Source organism: Neomonachus schauinslandi, chromosome 12 (genome assembly GCF_002201575.2).
Source record: "Neomonachus schauinslandi chromosome 12, ASM220157v2, whole genome shotgun sequence".
NCBI classification, from domain to species: Eukaryota; Metazoa; Chordata; class Mammalia; order Carnivora; family Phocidae; genus Neomonachus; species Neomonachus schauinslandi.
The window spans coordinates 30,481,346-30,498,597 of NC_058414.1; the positions used below are offsets into that span (position 1 = coordinate 30,481,346).

Genomic DNA, 17,252 nt, shown 5'->3' on the forward strand with positions numbered 1-17,252 from the left:
CAGATGAGAGCAATTAAGGACTCTATAAACTACAGCGATGGCAGAATTGGCAGGGAAAGGGCAGATGAGCAGGTAGTCTCTAAGGACGCCTGGTGACTGGATGTTGGGGAGGAGGGAAAAGGAGGATTTGGAATAACTTCAGAGTGTTTTATTTCGGATGACTGGGAGAATGATTAATGGATTGGCAGAGATAGGAAATGTCCAAAAAGATGTACTGATCGTAGGAAAAGGTATTTTGTTTGATAGTTGACCATGGATTTTATTATGTGCTGCTGTTTAAGAACATTGTGGAGCCATTTGTAAACCAATTAATTAGACGTCAGAGAAGTGAAAGTAACTGCTACAAGTGGAAAAAAGAGAGCGCAAAAGGATCTTTTCATCTCACTATATGGTCATCCTGCAACACAGTGCCTTTCAGATATTTAGACTTGTAAATGTTAGGTTTAATTATTTGCAGAACTGGCATAAGAGAATTTTAGATTCTAAAATTTAGAAACTTTGGGGCACCTAGCTGGTTCAGTCAGTAGACTATGACTCTTCATCTTGGGGTCATGAGTTTGAACCCCCATGTTGGGTGTAGAGATTACTAAAAAAAAAAAATTTTAATAAATAAAATGTAGAAACTTTTTACTGTGAAGTTTTGTATATTCAAGAGAATGTATATAATGCATATCAGTGTAGTTTTACCTCTTTTTGAAATTTATGTAAATAGATTCATTCTTTGGGTGTTCTGTAACTGGCTTCTGTTGTTTATTACTGTGATTTTGTGATCCCTACCCTGTTGATTTTTTTTTTTTTTTTAGCTGTATTTCACTATGCCAATGCATATACTGTAAGTTACCCATGCATAGTTAATGGTTGTTTTGGGTCTTCTTAGTTTTTTTGCTATTTATTTATACAAATTTGATGGGTATGAATGGTATTTTATTATGGATTTAATTTGTATTCCTCTGATTACATACTTTTATATGCTTACTGGCCACTTTTTATGTTTCCTCTTTGAAATTCCTGTTTGCGTTTTTCATCAGTTTTTTATGGGGTTATCTTTTTCATTTTCTAGACATTCTTAATATTAACGGCATTTTGTTTATTTGTATGACAGATATCTTGTCTCAATTCAGTGGCCTATCTTTTCCTTCTTCCTGGGGGTCATTTGATGAAAAAAGATTCTTAATTTCAATATCAAAATCCTTATTCTTTCATATTTTGCATGGTTATTTAAGAAATTCTCCTCTGCTTCAAGGGCATAAAGATACTGCCCTAGATATTGTCACATAAAAGTTCTATAGTTTTGCCTTTCTTGTTGATTTTTTTTCCTATAGCTCTGAGATGGGGTTTCACTATTGGGGTTTTTTTGGTTTCATATGGAAGATCGTTGTCCCAGCATCGCTATGGAATGTTGGTCTTCTCCCAATCTACAATGTCCATTTTGTCCCAAGTCGAGCTTCCCCAGATTTGTTCCTGTTTTCTGACGTGTTCCTAGGTTCTGTTTGTTGATACTTGCACTAGTATAGATAGCACTATCTAGAGAAATCAAAGCATCTGATGGGGCAAGTCTCTTTATGAATGTCTTGGCCCTTTTGGGCCCTTTGCTCTTCCATTATAAATTTAGAACCAAGTTGCAGAGAATGGAAGACCGTTGGAATTTTTATTGGGACTGCACTGAATCTGTGCATCAATTTGAGGGTAATTAACATCTTTACAGTATTCCATCTTCCTATAGAGAACATTGTATACCCTCCATTGTAGTGGCTTCCTGTTTAATACCTTTTGGTACTTTGTTTTCCTCCACAAAGGACTTGCATCACTTGCCTAAGATTTAGTCCTGTTGCTTTTAATTATGATGTTACTGTAAATGAGAACTTTTAAACTTTTTTTGATCTTTGTATAGAAATGAAAATGACTTTATATATTGATTTTGTAACCAGTATTTGCTACTCTTAAGTTTCTACATATATAATACCTGTGAATGATTTTTTCTTTTTCAGTCTATACTTTTTATATATTTTCTTTTATTAGGTTATCAGCAAATCCAAACTCAATAGGAATATAATCACATATGAATGTTCTATGTTATGAATGTTCTTTCCATATCTATAGCTATTTACATTTTTTCCGTAAATTTAATCTTTAATGCTGTAATAATAACAAATTTTTTTTTTTTTAGTTAACACAAAATTCCTGGAGTAAGCTCACCTTCTGTGTTGATTACTGACCTTCTTACACATTGCTGGTGCTCAATATTTTAGGGACTAGGGGATCTGTGTTACAGAAGGAGCTTGCCTGAAAATTCTTTTCTGAAACTATCCTTGTGTGGTTTTGCTACTGAGGTTATGCTAGCCTCATAAAATGAATGAGGAAGTGTCCCCCCTGTTTTTCTGTACCCTAGAATAGTTTAAAATCAGAATTATGTTTCTCTTGATTGTTTGGTAGGATTTACCTGTAAAGTCATGTGGGCCTGATATTTCCATTGTGAAAAATTATTAATAACTGATTAAATTTTCTTGGTGGTCTGTGCTTATTAGATTTTCTATCTCTTCCTGAGTCTCTTTTGGTAAGTTGACTTTTTCTAGGAGTTTATTCATTTTATTTAAGTTTTCAAATTTATTGCCATAGAATTTTCATAATGTTCAACTCTCTAATCTTTGTAGCATCTCTACTTAGGCCCCATTTTTTCATTTCCAGTATTGTTTTGTCTTTTAGTTTTGCCATAGTTTATCTTTTCATATTTTATTAGTCTTGATGAGTCTTTTCAAAGAACCATTTTTTAGCATTGCTTGTAGTTTGTTATTTATTTGATTCCTGATTCCATTCATTTTGTTCTTACAATTTTCTTCTACTTTCTTTAGATACTAATTTTTTATAATTTTAAAAGGGGTTGACACAACTTGACTTTATTGCATTTAATAGTTTATTTTTGGAGCATTTAAGTATCACTTTATTATCTCTTCAAACATTTTAAAGTTTATATTTGACTTACTATTTCTCTAAATGCCATTGATGATCCTGAACATAAAAAAACAACTTTTAAAAAGCATAGTATATCCATATGCATTTTATCAGAAATCCCTAAATCAAAGAAATGTAACCCATTTAGGCACGCGGAATAAAAGATGCTACAGAAATCATCTTTGAGATGTCAAAAGACGAAAGAAAAGATTTCTACAGGACTATAGCATGGGGTCTGAACCGGCCTTTGTTTGCAGTTTATAGAAGAGTGCTTCGCATGTATGATGACAGAAACCATGTGGGAAAGTATGAAAACTTGTAATGCTGCATGTTTTCATGTAATTAGGGGAAATATTTAAAGAGCTATCATTTTTTAAATATAGTTATCAGAATTTTAATTGGAGACAGCTATGAATTACTGTTTGCTGTGTTAATATTTTTTTTCTCCAGGTCCATGTTGTAAATACGGAAATCTCATTATAATAAGGCCTCTTAGAAATTAGAATCTCAATCACCTTATATATGTCAGATTTTAGACTTAGCTGTCTTCATCAAAGTCTGCTTTGTAATAAAGTAACATAATAAAAATATAGTGGTTAAAGATTTAGGAAGTTGAAAAAAACCCTCTAAATTCATTGGTAACGTTGTTCCTTTTTTTTTTTTTTTAATAGTATAGCATTTCCTAGGTTAGTGACTTTATATATATATATAAAACCAGAGTGGAAAATAAATAACTAAATTTCTGAATACAATGCCTGGATTTCTGTTATAGGTAACATTTATGGGAAGGCATCATTTTTTTTTTTCAATGCAATGATTCTTTGGTGTTACTGACATATTTTTAATTTCTCTTTGGGAATTTTAGGTAGTTATACTATGGCTTATTAGATACTGCTTTAAAAAAGAACATTGCATTGGCTGTATTGAGTACTTGCCATCTAAAGAAAATGAGCCTTTACATTGGAGCAAGAGTATGGCAGATATCCGTGCATGGGTAGGGGAAATGAAGAGAAGTTTTTTAAATTTTTTGGTGCCTTGTGAGAATTTACCATAGATTTGCATTTTGGCTCTGGTTTACAATGTCATGCATAGCTATGTTAGAGGGCCTGAAACCAGTTTTGAAATAATGGAATAAGTGACTTAAAGCAGAATAGGAGCAAATATGTTTTAAATGTTGAATTTTCCTAGAGAAAGATGTACATTGCTCACTTTTATTATAGCTAAAAGTATTTTTTTTTTTACAAAAAAGAAGATAGAAGAATTAGTTTTAATTTTTAGTAATTTACTTTGAAATTGGTTACTTTAAAAATATTATCAGTATGCTAAGTGACTTAACATTTGGCTCCCTAAGTGAAATTCTGATTTTTATTAAGGTTTTTTAGCATTCTTTGTTTTAATTGATCTTTTTAAAAATTTCTTTAAATTTCTAGATATACACCTGAAGAAATTGAAAAGCTCAAGGAGTAAGTTTAAAATTTTTTTTCTTTTCCTGAATTCTGATAGTTGGGTTTTAACTTTTTTAATACCTTTGTTTTTTAAACTTTTACTGTGAAAATGTCTAGAGATTTTTAGTAGACTGGTGTAATTTAATCCTGCTATTAAGCATGATTGACCATAAGAAGAACTTTTCAGATCCATACATGCACAGAGTAGCCATGCCCATAAATTTCATCTTCTCCTATAGTGAGTTGCTGAATGAAATGTGTCCTCAGACCACTAATAAGGGTTACAGAAGAGATTAGATGGCCATTCTTGGTGGCCTGAAGACTAAATACTAAATACCAGGAACTTAATACCAGGATCAAAACCAGGGTTGTGCTACATGCTTAGTTTAGAATGGTGACTTAGCAAATGTTTCACTTAATGTCTGGGCGAACTCTACTTTATGAAGGCTCTTGCGCAGGAAAAATAATTTTCTTTGTTGAGTAGGGCCATAAAGTATGGGTTAATGGATTGTATGGATCGTGGAAAAATTTGAGGGTTGATCCTCTTTATGATGGTAGCAGCTTGGGAAACTTTTTCAGATGTCTGAGAAGAGCTCGTTAGGAGTACTGAAAAGGGAACAATCTGGGGATTGCCTGGGAGATTGTGTCAGTAACCTGAGGGGAAATTTGGTCTTTTTTGAACACATATCCAAGTTACTTATTTCTTCTCTGACCCAGGAAAAAGGCAATTGCTGCCTGTTTTTTTTTCACCCACAGACAACTGTGGACCCCAAAAAAAGGCCACACTTTCAAACTTTGGCTCTCAAAGTATTGCTGCCCACAACTTCCAAACCAGTCAAATGGGAAGAAGAAGAATGAAGAATAAATGATGAAATTAAAAGGGAGAAAACAGTTGAACCCAATGCTGATTGGCAGACTCTTGTTTTAGGCTCCGGATAAAGCATGGCAATGACTGGGCAACAATAGGGGCGGCGCTAGGAAGAAGCGCGTCTTCCGTCAAAGATCGGTGCCGACTGATGAAGGATACTTGCAACACAGGTACTGTGAGCGCTGCCGATGGGCTGCTCTTGTCTCCATCGGAGCTTCCCGCCCTGTCACATACTGCTTTCTCTTCTCTTCTGGAAAGAAATTTGTCATTCACTTGAGTTCACATTTTATTTTCTTCACGCTTTGTAGGCCCGAGTAATCCTTCATTTTTCTGCTTTTGTGCGAGGTGACATTGTTCACAGGGACACATGTCCTCAGTTTCCGAGGTTTTAGGTATAGCATGTTTCCATTTTGTAGCCATTCAAAACTGCTCCAGTTGGGAAAGTTGTTACTAGGTTTATGTACAGGAATTAGTTTTAATTTAAGCCCATCTAACTGTTGAGCTTCTGTTAACAACAGCTTATCCACTCATGTTTATAAAAAACTTAAAAAGTTATCTTTCAGTGCTGTGGCTCTGTTTTGCTTATTTCAAACAAGTAAGTATATTTTTCCATAGAAAAGACTTGTCGTTAGTGTTTCAGTCTCTAGTACAGACCACACATGCCTATTTAACTCTTAATGTATACAAATGCACTGATGATACTGTTAAACCTACCCTTTGTGACCAACAACAATATTGAGGCTCCGGCACTAGCTCTCAGATAACCTTTCTGAGCCTCAGTCTCCTCTAAAATGAAGAGTTAGAAGAGGTGATCTGTAATTCTCATATATGAGACGGGAACTGTGATCTCATAGTTCCCTTTTAGCCCTAAAATTCTCTGAAGGAGCCACAATCTGTGCTCAGTTTTTCAATAAGAAAAATAGTTCTCAAGTTAAGCTTCCAGGTTATATATTTTCTTTTTTCACCTCCCTACCCCGCCAAAGTGGAATCAGGAATATTTCCTGCTTAACCATTCATTCCAGCAGCCCTGTGACCCACAAGACATTGAGAACATAAATCCCACCAACTCTGTCATTCTGTGGTTAATGACAGCTTAATGAATGAAGCAGGAATAGGAGCTCTAGATTTAGGATTTGACCCCAGAGTTTCATGTAAGGCACTGTGAGTACAGAACCCCTTTTGTTGCCATGCTAAAGTAGAAGAGCAGGACTTTGTCTTGAATATATGGTATCCAGAACTGTGCCTAGAACATAATAGAAGTTCAATAAATATTTGTTGAATGAATGAATCCCTGATGCAAGCACACAACTCTTTTGAAATTTTCTAGACATTTTTAGCTACTAGTAACAAAATGGAAACAGAAGTAGAAGGAGTAAAAAAAATGTTTTTCTGCTCAAGTTCCTTAAGAAAAGACCAAGAGGATCATTTGGTGTCATTACTGGTTTATGGCTTTAGGAAAACCTGGAGTAAAATCATGTGTGAATACCAGTCTCAGACTTCTGTTTTATCACAATATCTTAGAGTTGGGATAGTGGGGAAAGGAGATGGTATAAACCTAGTTTCCATTTTTACTTAAGTGGGTAGGAGCCCATAGGAGTTACTCCACTTGTCTCTCATCATTCATTCCTCTAATGAAGGATCTCTATTGAGCTTACTCAACTTCTGCACAGCAGGGAATTTTAGGCAAGACTAAGGAAAAATTGTGATTGTAAGTTTCTGTGTCCATGTCGCCTCCATGAAGCTCTTCCCACTTAGGATTAGTGCAACTTGACAGTGTGTAATTTTTTCTAGGTATGTATTGCGTAGTTTTTCTTTCCATAAGGAGTCAGTCAGTATTTTCTAGTAGGATTCTATATTTTCTTTTGTATCAAGAACCTTACTGGGCTAGTCAGGTGCAACCGTCTTAGTAGATATGTGCAGATTCCCGCCCCAGGGTCGTTCAGAAATAACTTTTGGTGCTACTGCGTACTTCCAGCAGTCCTTGGAAATACAGGGCTGTATCTGATTTGCAAAAAAAAAAGAAGAAGGTAGCAGTAGTGGTCTAGATGATTTCCTTCTTTCAGGGAAGTGGACGGAAGAAGAGGAGAAGAGACTTGCAGAGGTGGTTCATGAATTGACAAGCACTGAGCCAGGTGACATAGTGACACAGGGCGTGTCATGGGCAGCTGTGGCAGAGCGAGTCGGGACCCGCTCAGAAAAGCAGTGTCGTTCTAAATGGCTCAACTACCTGAACTGGAAACAGAGTGGAGGTACTGAATGGACCAAGGAAGATGAAATCAATCTCATCCTCAGGTTTGTGTCGTAAGTCCTTTAGTAACCAAAGCTGCTTAATAGCTCTAGTTGTCTTGACTGGTATTTCCTCTTTTGGTTTCCCTAGATGCCTAATGTCTGAAAAGCATCCTTTCCATAGAGAAAGGATCCATGGAGGATCTTTCAGATCCTATGCATTTCATATTGAGCTCTTTTTTTGTTTTGTGTTTGTTCCGTTTTAGAGGATTTAGTGCTCGTGCGAAGTACCAGATTGAAGGCGTGGAGACTGAAGTCCTCTCTCTGTCCACAGAACAGGTACGGCACAGACAGTGGCCCTGCAGCTTGCCACTGTCCCACCAATGTGCCTCAGTGCTAGCAGAGGGGCTCCATGTGCAGGGCAAGAGGGCTCTTCAGTCTCCATGCCCTTCAATCTTGGGCTCCTGTGCTAAGATTGCCAAGAAGGGGGCCCAGTCTGCAGTTACCTCACACCTTCCCACTGGCCCCAGTCACGTACTTCCATTTTTTTTTTTTTAAGGTAGTCGGTATAACCATTAAGACTCAGTGATTCAAGTGGGCAAAAATACCAACAAGAAAATGTTTGAGACACTGAAGTAATAAAAGCTACTCCCTCCTGAAAATCAAAATCATCATGACAGTTGAAGCTAGAAAACAAACAGACCATTCATACCCCAAATTGAGTGGTACTATCATGTTGATGGTTTTTGTTTTGGTTGCTGCTGGAGTATTCTGTCTTTCTAGCATTTTATTTTGGGTTTTGTTTTTAATATACTTCTTTCAACCGGTCATCTGCAAATAGCTCATTTCTCAACATTTTTATTACAGATATGGAAAAGCTCAGATCTAGGAAGTAACTTGCTATGACACACTCTAAAACATGGCAGAACACTATATAACTAACCCTGTTCTTACCCTCTTCTAACCTTTAGCTACTCCCTTGCCTTTACAGTGCTTCATCTGCTTCTGACCGTTTACGGTCTGGCCCCTTGCTTGTACCATTAACAAAAGGCTTTTGCCAGTGCTCAGTCATAGCTCTCAGCTCTGGGAGCAGTTCTGCACCCTTGAAATTCTTTCCCATGCAATTAACAGTAGCTTTTCCGTGACAAAAGCTGCTGTCCCCTTTATTGCCGGTGCCATCATGTGTAGTCAGAGGAGGGTTCTTCCAGAGAAATCCATTAACAGGTTCTAACAGACGTTTGTTTTGTAACCTGTAGGATAGCAGAGCTTGATGTAGCTGATGAAAATGACATCAACTGGGATCTGTTAGCGGAGGGATGGAGCAGTGTCCGTTCACCACAATGGCTTCGAAGTAAATGGTGGACCATCAAAAGGCAAATTGCAAATCATAAGGATGTTTCATTCCCTGGTAATGTATTATTTGCTTCTTAAGTCCTTCCCTTGTCTTACCAGATATTTACTCCTCAAAACTTAGAGGTCAGAAATTCTTTGCCTCAGCTAAAGAGATACGAATCTTAGTAGATCTTCACTTAAATATCTCCTCTGTTTCTTTGGGTAACTGTCTTTTCTTCCCTTGAGGAGTTGATGTGATGTGTAATTCTCAAAGCACCTAAGACAAAAATATACCCGTTTATACACATTCTTGTTCTCATATCAACTGAAGAAAACGATTTTACATATCGTGTACCAAAATGAATTTCTGAAAACTTAGGTTTAAATCAACTTCTATGTGTTGAATAATTTCACGTATTTTAACTGGGTTTGTCATTTAAAGATTGTCTTTGGTGGTTTTATAGTATAAAGACCATAAATCTATAATTCATTTATTACATAAATCTATAGAGATCTTAAGCTGGGTTTGCTTAAACGTGAGGCATAGAGCCTGCTTTGCACCGAGGTGCAAAACTCCGTTGTACGGTCCATGTAATTAAGGCAGTCAAATTCATTCCCCTTAGTGTGGTGCTCCAACTTCCATTTTTCCCACGGAAAATTAAATGCTGAAGAACTTTGACTTGATGAAAATAAGATTTTTTAAAAATTAAGTACATAGTCACAGATTTATAAAGCTAATGTTAAAACCGGAAGAGTGAATGAATACTAATGTGACATGAACCCACCCAGATTGCAGTTATCACCTGAGAGTATTGATAGCTTATCATGAATAGTGGAATGGGGCAAGTCTAGATTTGACTTTCCTGCACAAGAATTCAAGGTGGTTGCATATTACTGTTTGGAAAAAATGAGCTGCTACTCTGGAGTTGTGAGTAAAACTAAAACAGTCAGGTGTCCTTGAGTACTTGGTGTGTGTGGAGGAGAAGAACACTATTCACTTAAAAAAGGAAATAAGCTACTTTGCATTAACAATATTCTTCCTAAATAGTAAGAATTTTATCCTGAAGCCCTAGGACATAGCGAAGGTTTTATTTTCATGTTCCTCACAATGGCTATTTTTTTAATGTATCTTAGGTGGCAAGAATAACATGTTAGGAATTTTTTAAATTTCTTGTGATGGATAATGTTTCCAAAAATTTCCAGACGGGTTGTAGCTTTAAAATATTTTTATTGTTATTTTGCTGAGCTCTCACATGCAGTGTACAATTATTTATTCCAAATACTTTCCCTCCTTACCCCCACCTCCCTTGCTGCTTAGATGGTGGTCTGTCGGAGAATCAATGTTCTTTTTGTCTACCCATCTCCCTTCAGTCTTAATAAAAGGTCTTAAACAGTTACATGAGAATCAAAAAAACAACCCAACGCTTTTGGAGAATAAATCAGGATCTGGAGTTCCAAACAGTAATTCCAATTCCAGTGTACAGCATGTTCAGATCAGAGTCGCCCGCTTGGAAGACAGTACAGCCATCTCTCCAAGCCCCATGACAGCCTTGCAGATTCCAGTCCAGATCACCCATGTCTGTAAGTGTTTATTGGAGACTCCTTGCTATTGGACCTGTATGATTTAGTAATGGCTCTAACACCTTTCATTCTTCTAGAATGTTGGCAGGAATTTTGTGCAAGTTGACAGAGGCACTCTAAGGCATTTTACAATTGAGCAAAATAGAGTTCCTAAGGTGGCACATCATTTGTAGCAATTCACCAGAGACACAGATTGGGGGTGGATTTGAAGTCGTGTGTAGAAGAAATGAGTTTGGTGAGATTGAAGAGTTTCTTCAGGAAGTAAAGAGCCAGTTTCCTGTGGGAACTCTTTTGTTTATCCTTTTTTTTTCCTTTGCCTCTGATATTTTTTGTGTTTAATGAGATTTTGAGAACTGAACAATTGTTACAGGGAGAGGAAATTATTTCCTGAAATCTAAGCCAAGTTGATAGTTCTTTTTTCCCATGATAGAGTAACAAAAGGAAGGAGAATAAAATTCTCAGAACCAGATGATTCTTCAGTTTTTTCTCATTTCTTTTGTCTACCTAAATGCTATGCCTATGGAAAGGTCATTACCAAGAGTATACCAGTTGCTGTTTGTTATTCTCAATCGGGATTATTGGCATTTTGAGTGAGATAATTCATTGTTGGCAGGGCTGTCCTACACATTGCAGGATGCTCAGTGTCCCTTGCAATAGTACTTCCTAATCACTATGGCAAATAAAAACATCTAAGGATTTTCACCTTTTTGAGAATCACTGGGCTATTGGTTGTGGTGACACTATATATATCCATATATCCAGTGACTATCAAAATTACCTTGGAGACCTTTAAACTAATCATGCCTATCTTAAAATTCTTATTTAAGTTTGGGTATTTGCTTTAGCTTTCTACCAATGTGATAATGCATGAAGAATTTTTCTTTAGCCCTCTGCTTATTTAACTTTATAGCCTGAAGAATTACAAAGCAACTGAAATTACTGGTCCGCCATAAATATGAGAGCTCTTGGTTATAGATTGTGCACAGAGATTGTTAGAACTCTCCTTGGCTATTGTGGTGACTATACTTACTGGGAATGCAGACATTTTAGATTTGGTACCTTAATTTTCACAGGATGGCTTTTTTAAAATATGTAGAATAATTGTATTTCTTCCAGCAAGAAATGTTGGTAAGAGTTTTTTTTTTTTTTTTTAAGATTTTATTTATTTATTTGAGAGAGAGAATGAGAGAGAGAGAGCACATGAGAGGGGGGAGGGTCAGAGGGAGAAGCAGACTCCCTGCCGAGCAGGGAGCCCGATGCGGGACTCGATCCCGGGACTCCAGGATCATGGCCTGAGCCGAAGGCAGTCACTTAACCAACTGAGTCACCCAGGCGCCCAAGACTTTTATACCATATCAGTTATTCTTTGCATTCAGGCTAAAATCTCATGATTGTTTCTTCCTTTATGTTAGGAGTTAGAGACTAGCAAACTTTAAAGCCAGAATAGTAAATATAAACATGTTAGACTTAGCAGCCCACATAAGTCTTTGTGGAATTTTCTGGTTTTTAAACAGTCCTTTAAAAATGTAAAAACCATTCTTAGTCTTGAGCCACATTTGTCCCTGCCCATAGTTTGCTTACCCATGATGAAGGTTATTTATCTGGAATCACTTTAAATTATTCTAGGTATGATCTTAAGATTCCATCAAATAGAGAAATAGTAACATGAATCAGGTGCATTTCTTTTGAAAGGTGTCTCATTTCCTTTCCAACAGAGAAGTATTTTAGTCGGAATAAACACTACACATTACAAGATGATTCCAAATCCTTTTTCACATGGATTTAACTAGAGGTGCAATTGAAAGCACCAAGAGATCCACATTTCATCTAGTCTTAATTCCTTATAACCTTGATCAGGTGTAACCAACACTGCTCAAGTCTAAAGCCTCAACTGACACACCTATAAAGAGATTATATACTGTGTGATCTCTAAAGCACTGTTCAGTCTCCCAAATGTGTTCTTCTGGGCTGGGCGGAGCAAGATGGCGGACGAGTAGGAGACCTAGATTTCACCTGGTCGCAGGAATTCAGCTGGATAGGGATCAAACCATTCTGAACACCTACGATCCCAAATGTGTTCTTCTGAAATAACTTTTTTTTTTTTTAGAGATTTAAGAGAGAAAGAGCACAAACTCGGGGTGGGGGGCAGTTGCGCAGAGGGCAGACTCCCCACTGAGCAGGGAATCCGACATGGGGCTCGATCCCAGGACCCTGGGATCATGGCCTGAGCTGAAGGCAGACGCTTAACTGAGCCACCCAGGCACCCCTGAAATACTACTATATTTCATGTTTGTGGTTCCTCCCAACAACTACGTGAGGTAGGCAGGACACATAGTCTCTGAACATGAGTAGGTTCAAAGCAAGCTATTTGCTCGGGAGTGCTGCTGCTGGAACAGAAGCCTGGTTTTTGGGGACTAACGTTCCAGGAATCCATACGGCTTATCAGATTGTCCAGGAAAATTTATTTTTTACCAAGTTCCTGTTGACTTGTTAGTCTTAGGGTATTCCTTTTACTTCTAGAACTATTTTGTGATCTCTACCAAGGCTTAGCAGATACTGTCTCTGTAACAGTCAGCTCTGCCCGTAAAGTACAGAAGCAACTGTGGAGAATAAATAGGTGTGGCCGTGCTCCTATAACTACTTTTTACAAACACTGGTAGTGGGCCGGATTTGGATATGAGCCACAGTTTGCTAACCACTAACCTGTGCCATCCCAGGTAAATCTGTTAGATTCCTTCTCGTAAGAAATTTAAATGACTTCAGGTTTCCAGGCAAATTACTCACTATCAGACTACGTGTTTTATTTTGTTGTCCTTGTTCCTACCACAGCTTCAACAGAGTCCCCTGCTGCTACTGTTGACTCGGAAACAATAACACTAAACAGTGGAACACTACAGGCATTTGAGATTCTTCCAGTGAGTAACACTTCACAAAACAGAACTTGGCATTTTATGCATAAGAAAAATCACTGGTTTTAGCACTGTTACCATATAAACAAATGAAATAAAAACATGATTGGCATTCAGTGCAGCTCTGTCCATGTTTTTGAGGCCAGATCGTTAAACGAGGACATAAATCAGAATTCCACTTTTTCTTCATCTGTAGAGGTTTAAACCAATAACGTGCTCTTTTTACATATGAACGTGACAGGGCTTAATGAGGAGGGTGCATGCTATGGGTTTGTATTGAGTCATAAACAAATGCCATCCATAACCAAAAAGTTCATTGCACTGGCCCTTGGGGATACAGAATTTAAAAGTCCCAGTCCTAAATGGTGTAGCCACTTTACGGAAGAACCTTGCAGTTCTTCTAAAGGTGAAACGGTATAGTTAACATCTGAGCCATCGATTCTGAATAATTCATTCATTCAGCAGTAAAAAAGAACAAAGTACTAATACATGCTCCAAGGGTGAACCTTGAAAATGTTATGCTAAGTGAAACTAGCCACAAAATACCATAGAGTGTTTGATTCCCGTTTATTTGAAGGGTCTAAAATAGGCAACTCTGTAGAGACAAAAAGATTAATGGTTGCCTATGCTAAGAGGTTTTGGGGGAGCTAAGGACCAAGATGGCTAATTTGAATGGGGTTTCTTTTGGCTGAAGTAGGGTAACTTTAAGTCTCCATTCTTACCCTGTTTTCTAAAATGGGTAATACCCAGAATTAGCTCATTTTTCAGGAAGAAAATATAAAGTAGGTTTTATTTAAATTCTGTCAAGCTTTATTTGCTGTGAAAAACATAGGGCTATTAGGGCAAAAGTTTATCCTCTGCACAGTCAAATCTCATGAGGATAGTCGACATGGCTAAAGGTTCTCTTTTAGAACAACTTTGGAACCTCTACTAGCAATTTATTTAACCTAAGCTTCCACTTCCTAATCCTGTGGTCTCGAAAATAGGGATGTGTAATATAACCCTTTGTCACAGGTTGAAAACTTTTTTTTTTTGGCCACCTCCTCTCTGCCCCCTGGCCAAATAATATACATACATATATTTAGAGTATGTGTTCAGGTTTTTACTTATTTGGGTCACAGATATTTAGACTTCTGTCCTAATTTATTAATAAAAGATGATATTGCCTCAGCTTCAAAAAATCATGAACATTATAGGAACTTAAATAAAATGCATATATTTAATACATGAAGTATTTATTGTCTGACCACATCTAATTTACTAATTATAAATTGTAAATGATCAGCTTTTACTTCTATGGAGGGAGGAAAGAAATCGAGTCCTACTTGAGTCCTACTGTGTGCCAGGCACCATTTTGTAATAATCTGTAATGCCCACAACCCCTTCCCTGAGGTAGTTATTATGCCTGCTTTAGCAATAAGGAAACTTACTTTCATTGAGCTAATACCAGGAGAGCTATTATAACTTCAGTACACAAGACCACAGGCTCTAGGACTTCAACATCACCCTCTAAGTGTAAATACTTTCCCTCCGAACTCAAATTATCAAGCATAGAAGTTGAATAGTTTTGGGACAGTTCTGTGAAACCTATCAAGATAAACTTACTATCAGTTAACCAGCTTTTCAAAGTTACTCTTTTTCATTCAGAACACTAATCACTATCTCTGTACATTTCGCCTTAGTATAAAAAATAGTTCCTAAAATTATACTATGGAAAAAATCTGTTCAAGTAAACTCTGTAGTACCTTTTCAAAAATGTGAAACTTTTAAAAAGTGGGGAGAGTGCCAATTCTTTACATGCTAGACAGACAGTGAAGGAAGAAGGAAGACTGTGTGCGGGTTACTGCACTGGACACAGTGGCTTATGCTACCGTGTCTTGGTGCCTTGAAATAAATGGCTAAGACCAGACCATAGAAATACATGGGAGTGAAGAGCAGGATCAAGGTTCTCTGTTAAACCTCCAAGACAAGTGTAAGGACATAGGACAAGTCAGTATTATACCCTTCATTTTGTTACTTGAGGGCACCTTCAGGATTGGGAAGTACATTTGTGGCTAGTAAATTAAAGACTCCATTTCAGATATAAAGCTAGACTTAAGTAAGCTTATTTACTCAGTCTGTTGCACCTATGTTGATCTTAATTTTTTTGCTTCAGTCTTTCCATTTACAGCCCACTGGCACTCCAGGCACCTACCTGCTTCAGACAAGCTCAAGCCAAGGCCTTCCCCTCACTCTGACGGCTAGTCCCACAGTAACCCTGACGGCTGCCGCACCTGCTTCTCCTGAACAGATCATTGTTCACGCTTTATCCGTATGTTCCATCAGTTCCTTGATTTTTCTAGTTTCTGTAGAGAAGACTGGCTGATAAGTGTCACCAGAAGCTTTTTGTTTTTAATACTATGAGAGAACCCATGTGTCTTCAATAATAACAGTAGGTCTAGGGGAGAAATGGATTATGTAGTCTAAGTATTGGAGTACCTGTTAGGGACCAGGATTAAATGATACTAAGTTTAAGAGCCAGAACTAATAGAGTCCACTTATTTAAACAATTTTTCCTACTGCTGTTGTCTTAGGAGCATAATTTTACACCATTACTCTGCCTTTACTGGGGTATAACTCTTACCCCTGTGTGTCTCCTTACAGGAGATGGAATGATGGGGGGGGCGGTCCTAGACCACTGCAGTTCCAGAGGTGAGAGGGCAGGGGTGCGGACAGGCAGGTGCCACCTGTAAATGGTAGTTGTCGCCTATAACTGAAGTCTGGTTGGGACTTTCTCATTTTGCCACTGATCATTTTCTTTGACATTTTATAGCCAGAACATTTGTTAAACACAAGTGACAACGTCACGGTGCAGTGTCACACACCACGAGTCATCATTCAGACTGTTGCCACAGAAGACATCACTTCTTCCATATCCCAAGCAGAACTGACAGTAGATAGTGATATTCACTCATCTGATTTTCCTGAGCCTCCAGATGCCCTAGAAGCAGACACTTTCCCAGATGAAATTCATCAGCCTAAGATTACTGTAGAGCCATCATTTAATGATGCTCATGTATCCAAATTCAGTGACCAAAATAGCACAGAACTGATGAATAGTGTTATGGTCAGAGCGGAAGGAATCTCTGACACCGACCTTAAACAAGAGGAGTCATCTTCTCCTTTAGCCCGTGCTTATGTTACTGAGGTAAGTTGCAATTAAGGGAACAGCCTCTGGGTTCTTGCCTTGAGCCTTTAACCTTCATTTTGGAAAAAGCCTAGCAATAATTTATGGGGGGGGAGGGGGTCCTCCACCAACTTCCCTTTTTCTCGGGACACAAAATCAAATGCAAACTGTACCTGCGACCTCACAAGATGAGACAGCAGTGTGTTGCTCAGCCTTAGCACCGAAACTTTTCCCCCTGTACCCTTCCAATAGATTGAGATTTGTTTGTTGGGACCTATGGAACCATTTTCAGGAGAGTGGTTAGTAGTAGGTCTTTGTGGTACAGCTTAGCAGCCTTACTTACCCCAGTGTAACAGCGCTGTTTCTTCTACGCTCAGGGGACCTAGAACTGAATTCCTTTTAAGTTCTGTTTTGTCCATTTTTAGGCTTTAATTTTCTTTTCTTTATAAAATGGGATAATGTTTGACTATAAAGTCCTTTTAAACCTAAACGTGTTTGGGAGCTTAAGGAAAACTAAGAAATAGGAGTCAGAATGTCTTTTTTTTTTTTTTTTTTTTTTTTTTAATTGCTACTGTTTAGGATCTAGAGTCTCCTACCATAGAAGAACAAGTTGATCAAACAGCCATTGATGATGAAACCATACTTATCGTTCCTTCACCACATGGCTTTATCCAGGCATCTGATGTTATAGATACTGAATCTGTCTTGCCTTTGACAACACTAACAGGTACTGTGATACAACTCCATCATGTGCCTGATAAATCTTAAGGGGAACA

General features: G+C 37.6%; 1 protein-coding gene across 3 annotated transcripts in view; it reads left to right on the forward strand.

Annotated features, from left to right (window-relative positions):
* The window catches only part of DMTF1 (cyclin D binding myb like transcription factor 1), a 44,148-nt gene that overhangs the window by 25,034 nt on the left and 1,862 nt on the right, over positions 1-17,252 (forward strand). For 2 of the 3 annotated variants that reach the window (XM_021689818.2, XM_021689817.2), the window contains 10 exons: positions 3,098-3,255; positions 4,380-4,412; positions 5,323-5,432; positions 7,326-7,554; positions 8,745-8,896; positions 10,192-10,401; positions 13,231-13,316; positions 15,466-15,621; positions 16,123-16,497; positions 17,056-17,203. In XM_021689818.2, the coding sequence (XP_021545493.1) occupies positions 3,098-3,255; positions 4,380-4,412; positions 5,323-5,432; positions 7,326-7,554; positions 8,745-8,896; positions 10,192-10,401; positions 13,231-13,316; positions 15,466-15,621; positions 16,123-16,497; positions 17,056-17,203 (1,657 nt within the window). The remainder of the gene's footprint in view (positions 1-3,097; positions 3,256-4,379; positions 4,413-5,322; positions 5,433-7,325; positions 7,555-8,744; positions 8,897-10,191; positions 10,402-13,230; positions 13,317-15,465; positions 15,622-16,122; positions 16,498-17,055; positions 17,204-17,252) is intronic. The other variant, XM_044920236.1, reaches the window with a different exon arrangement.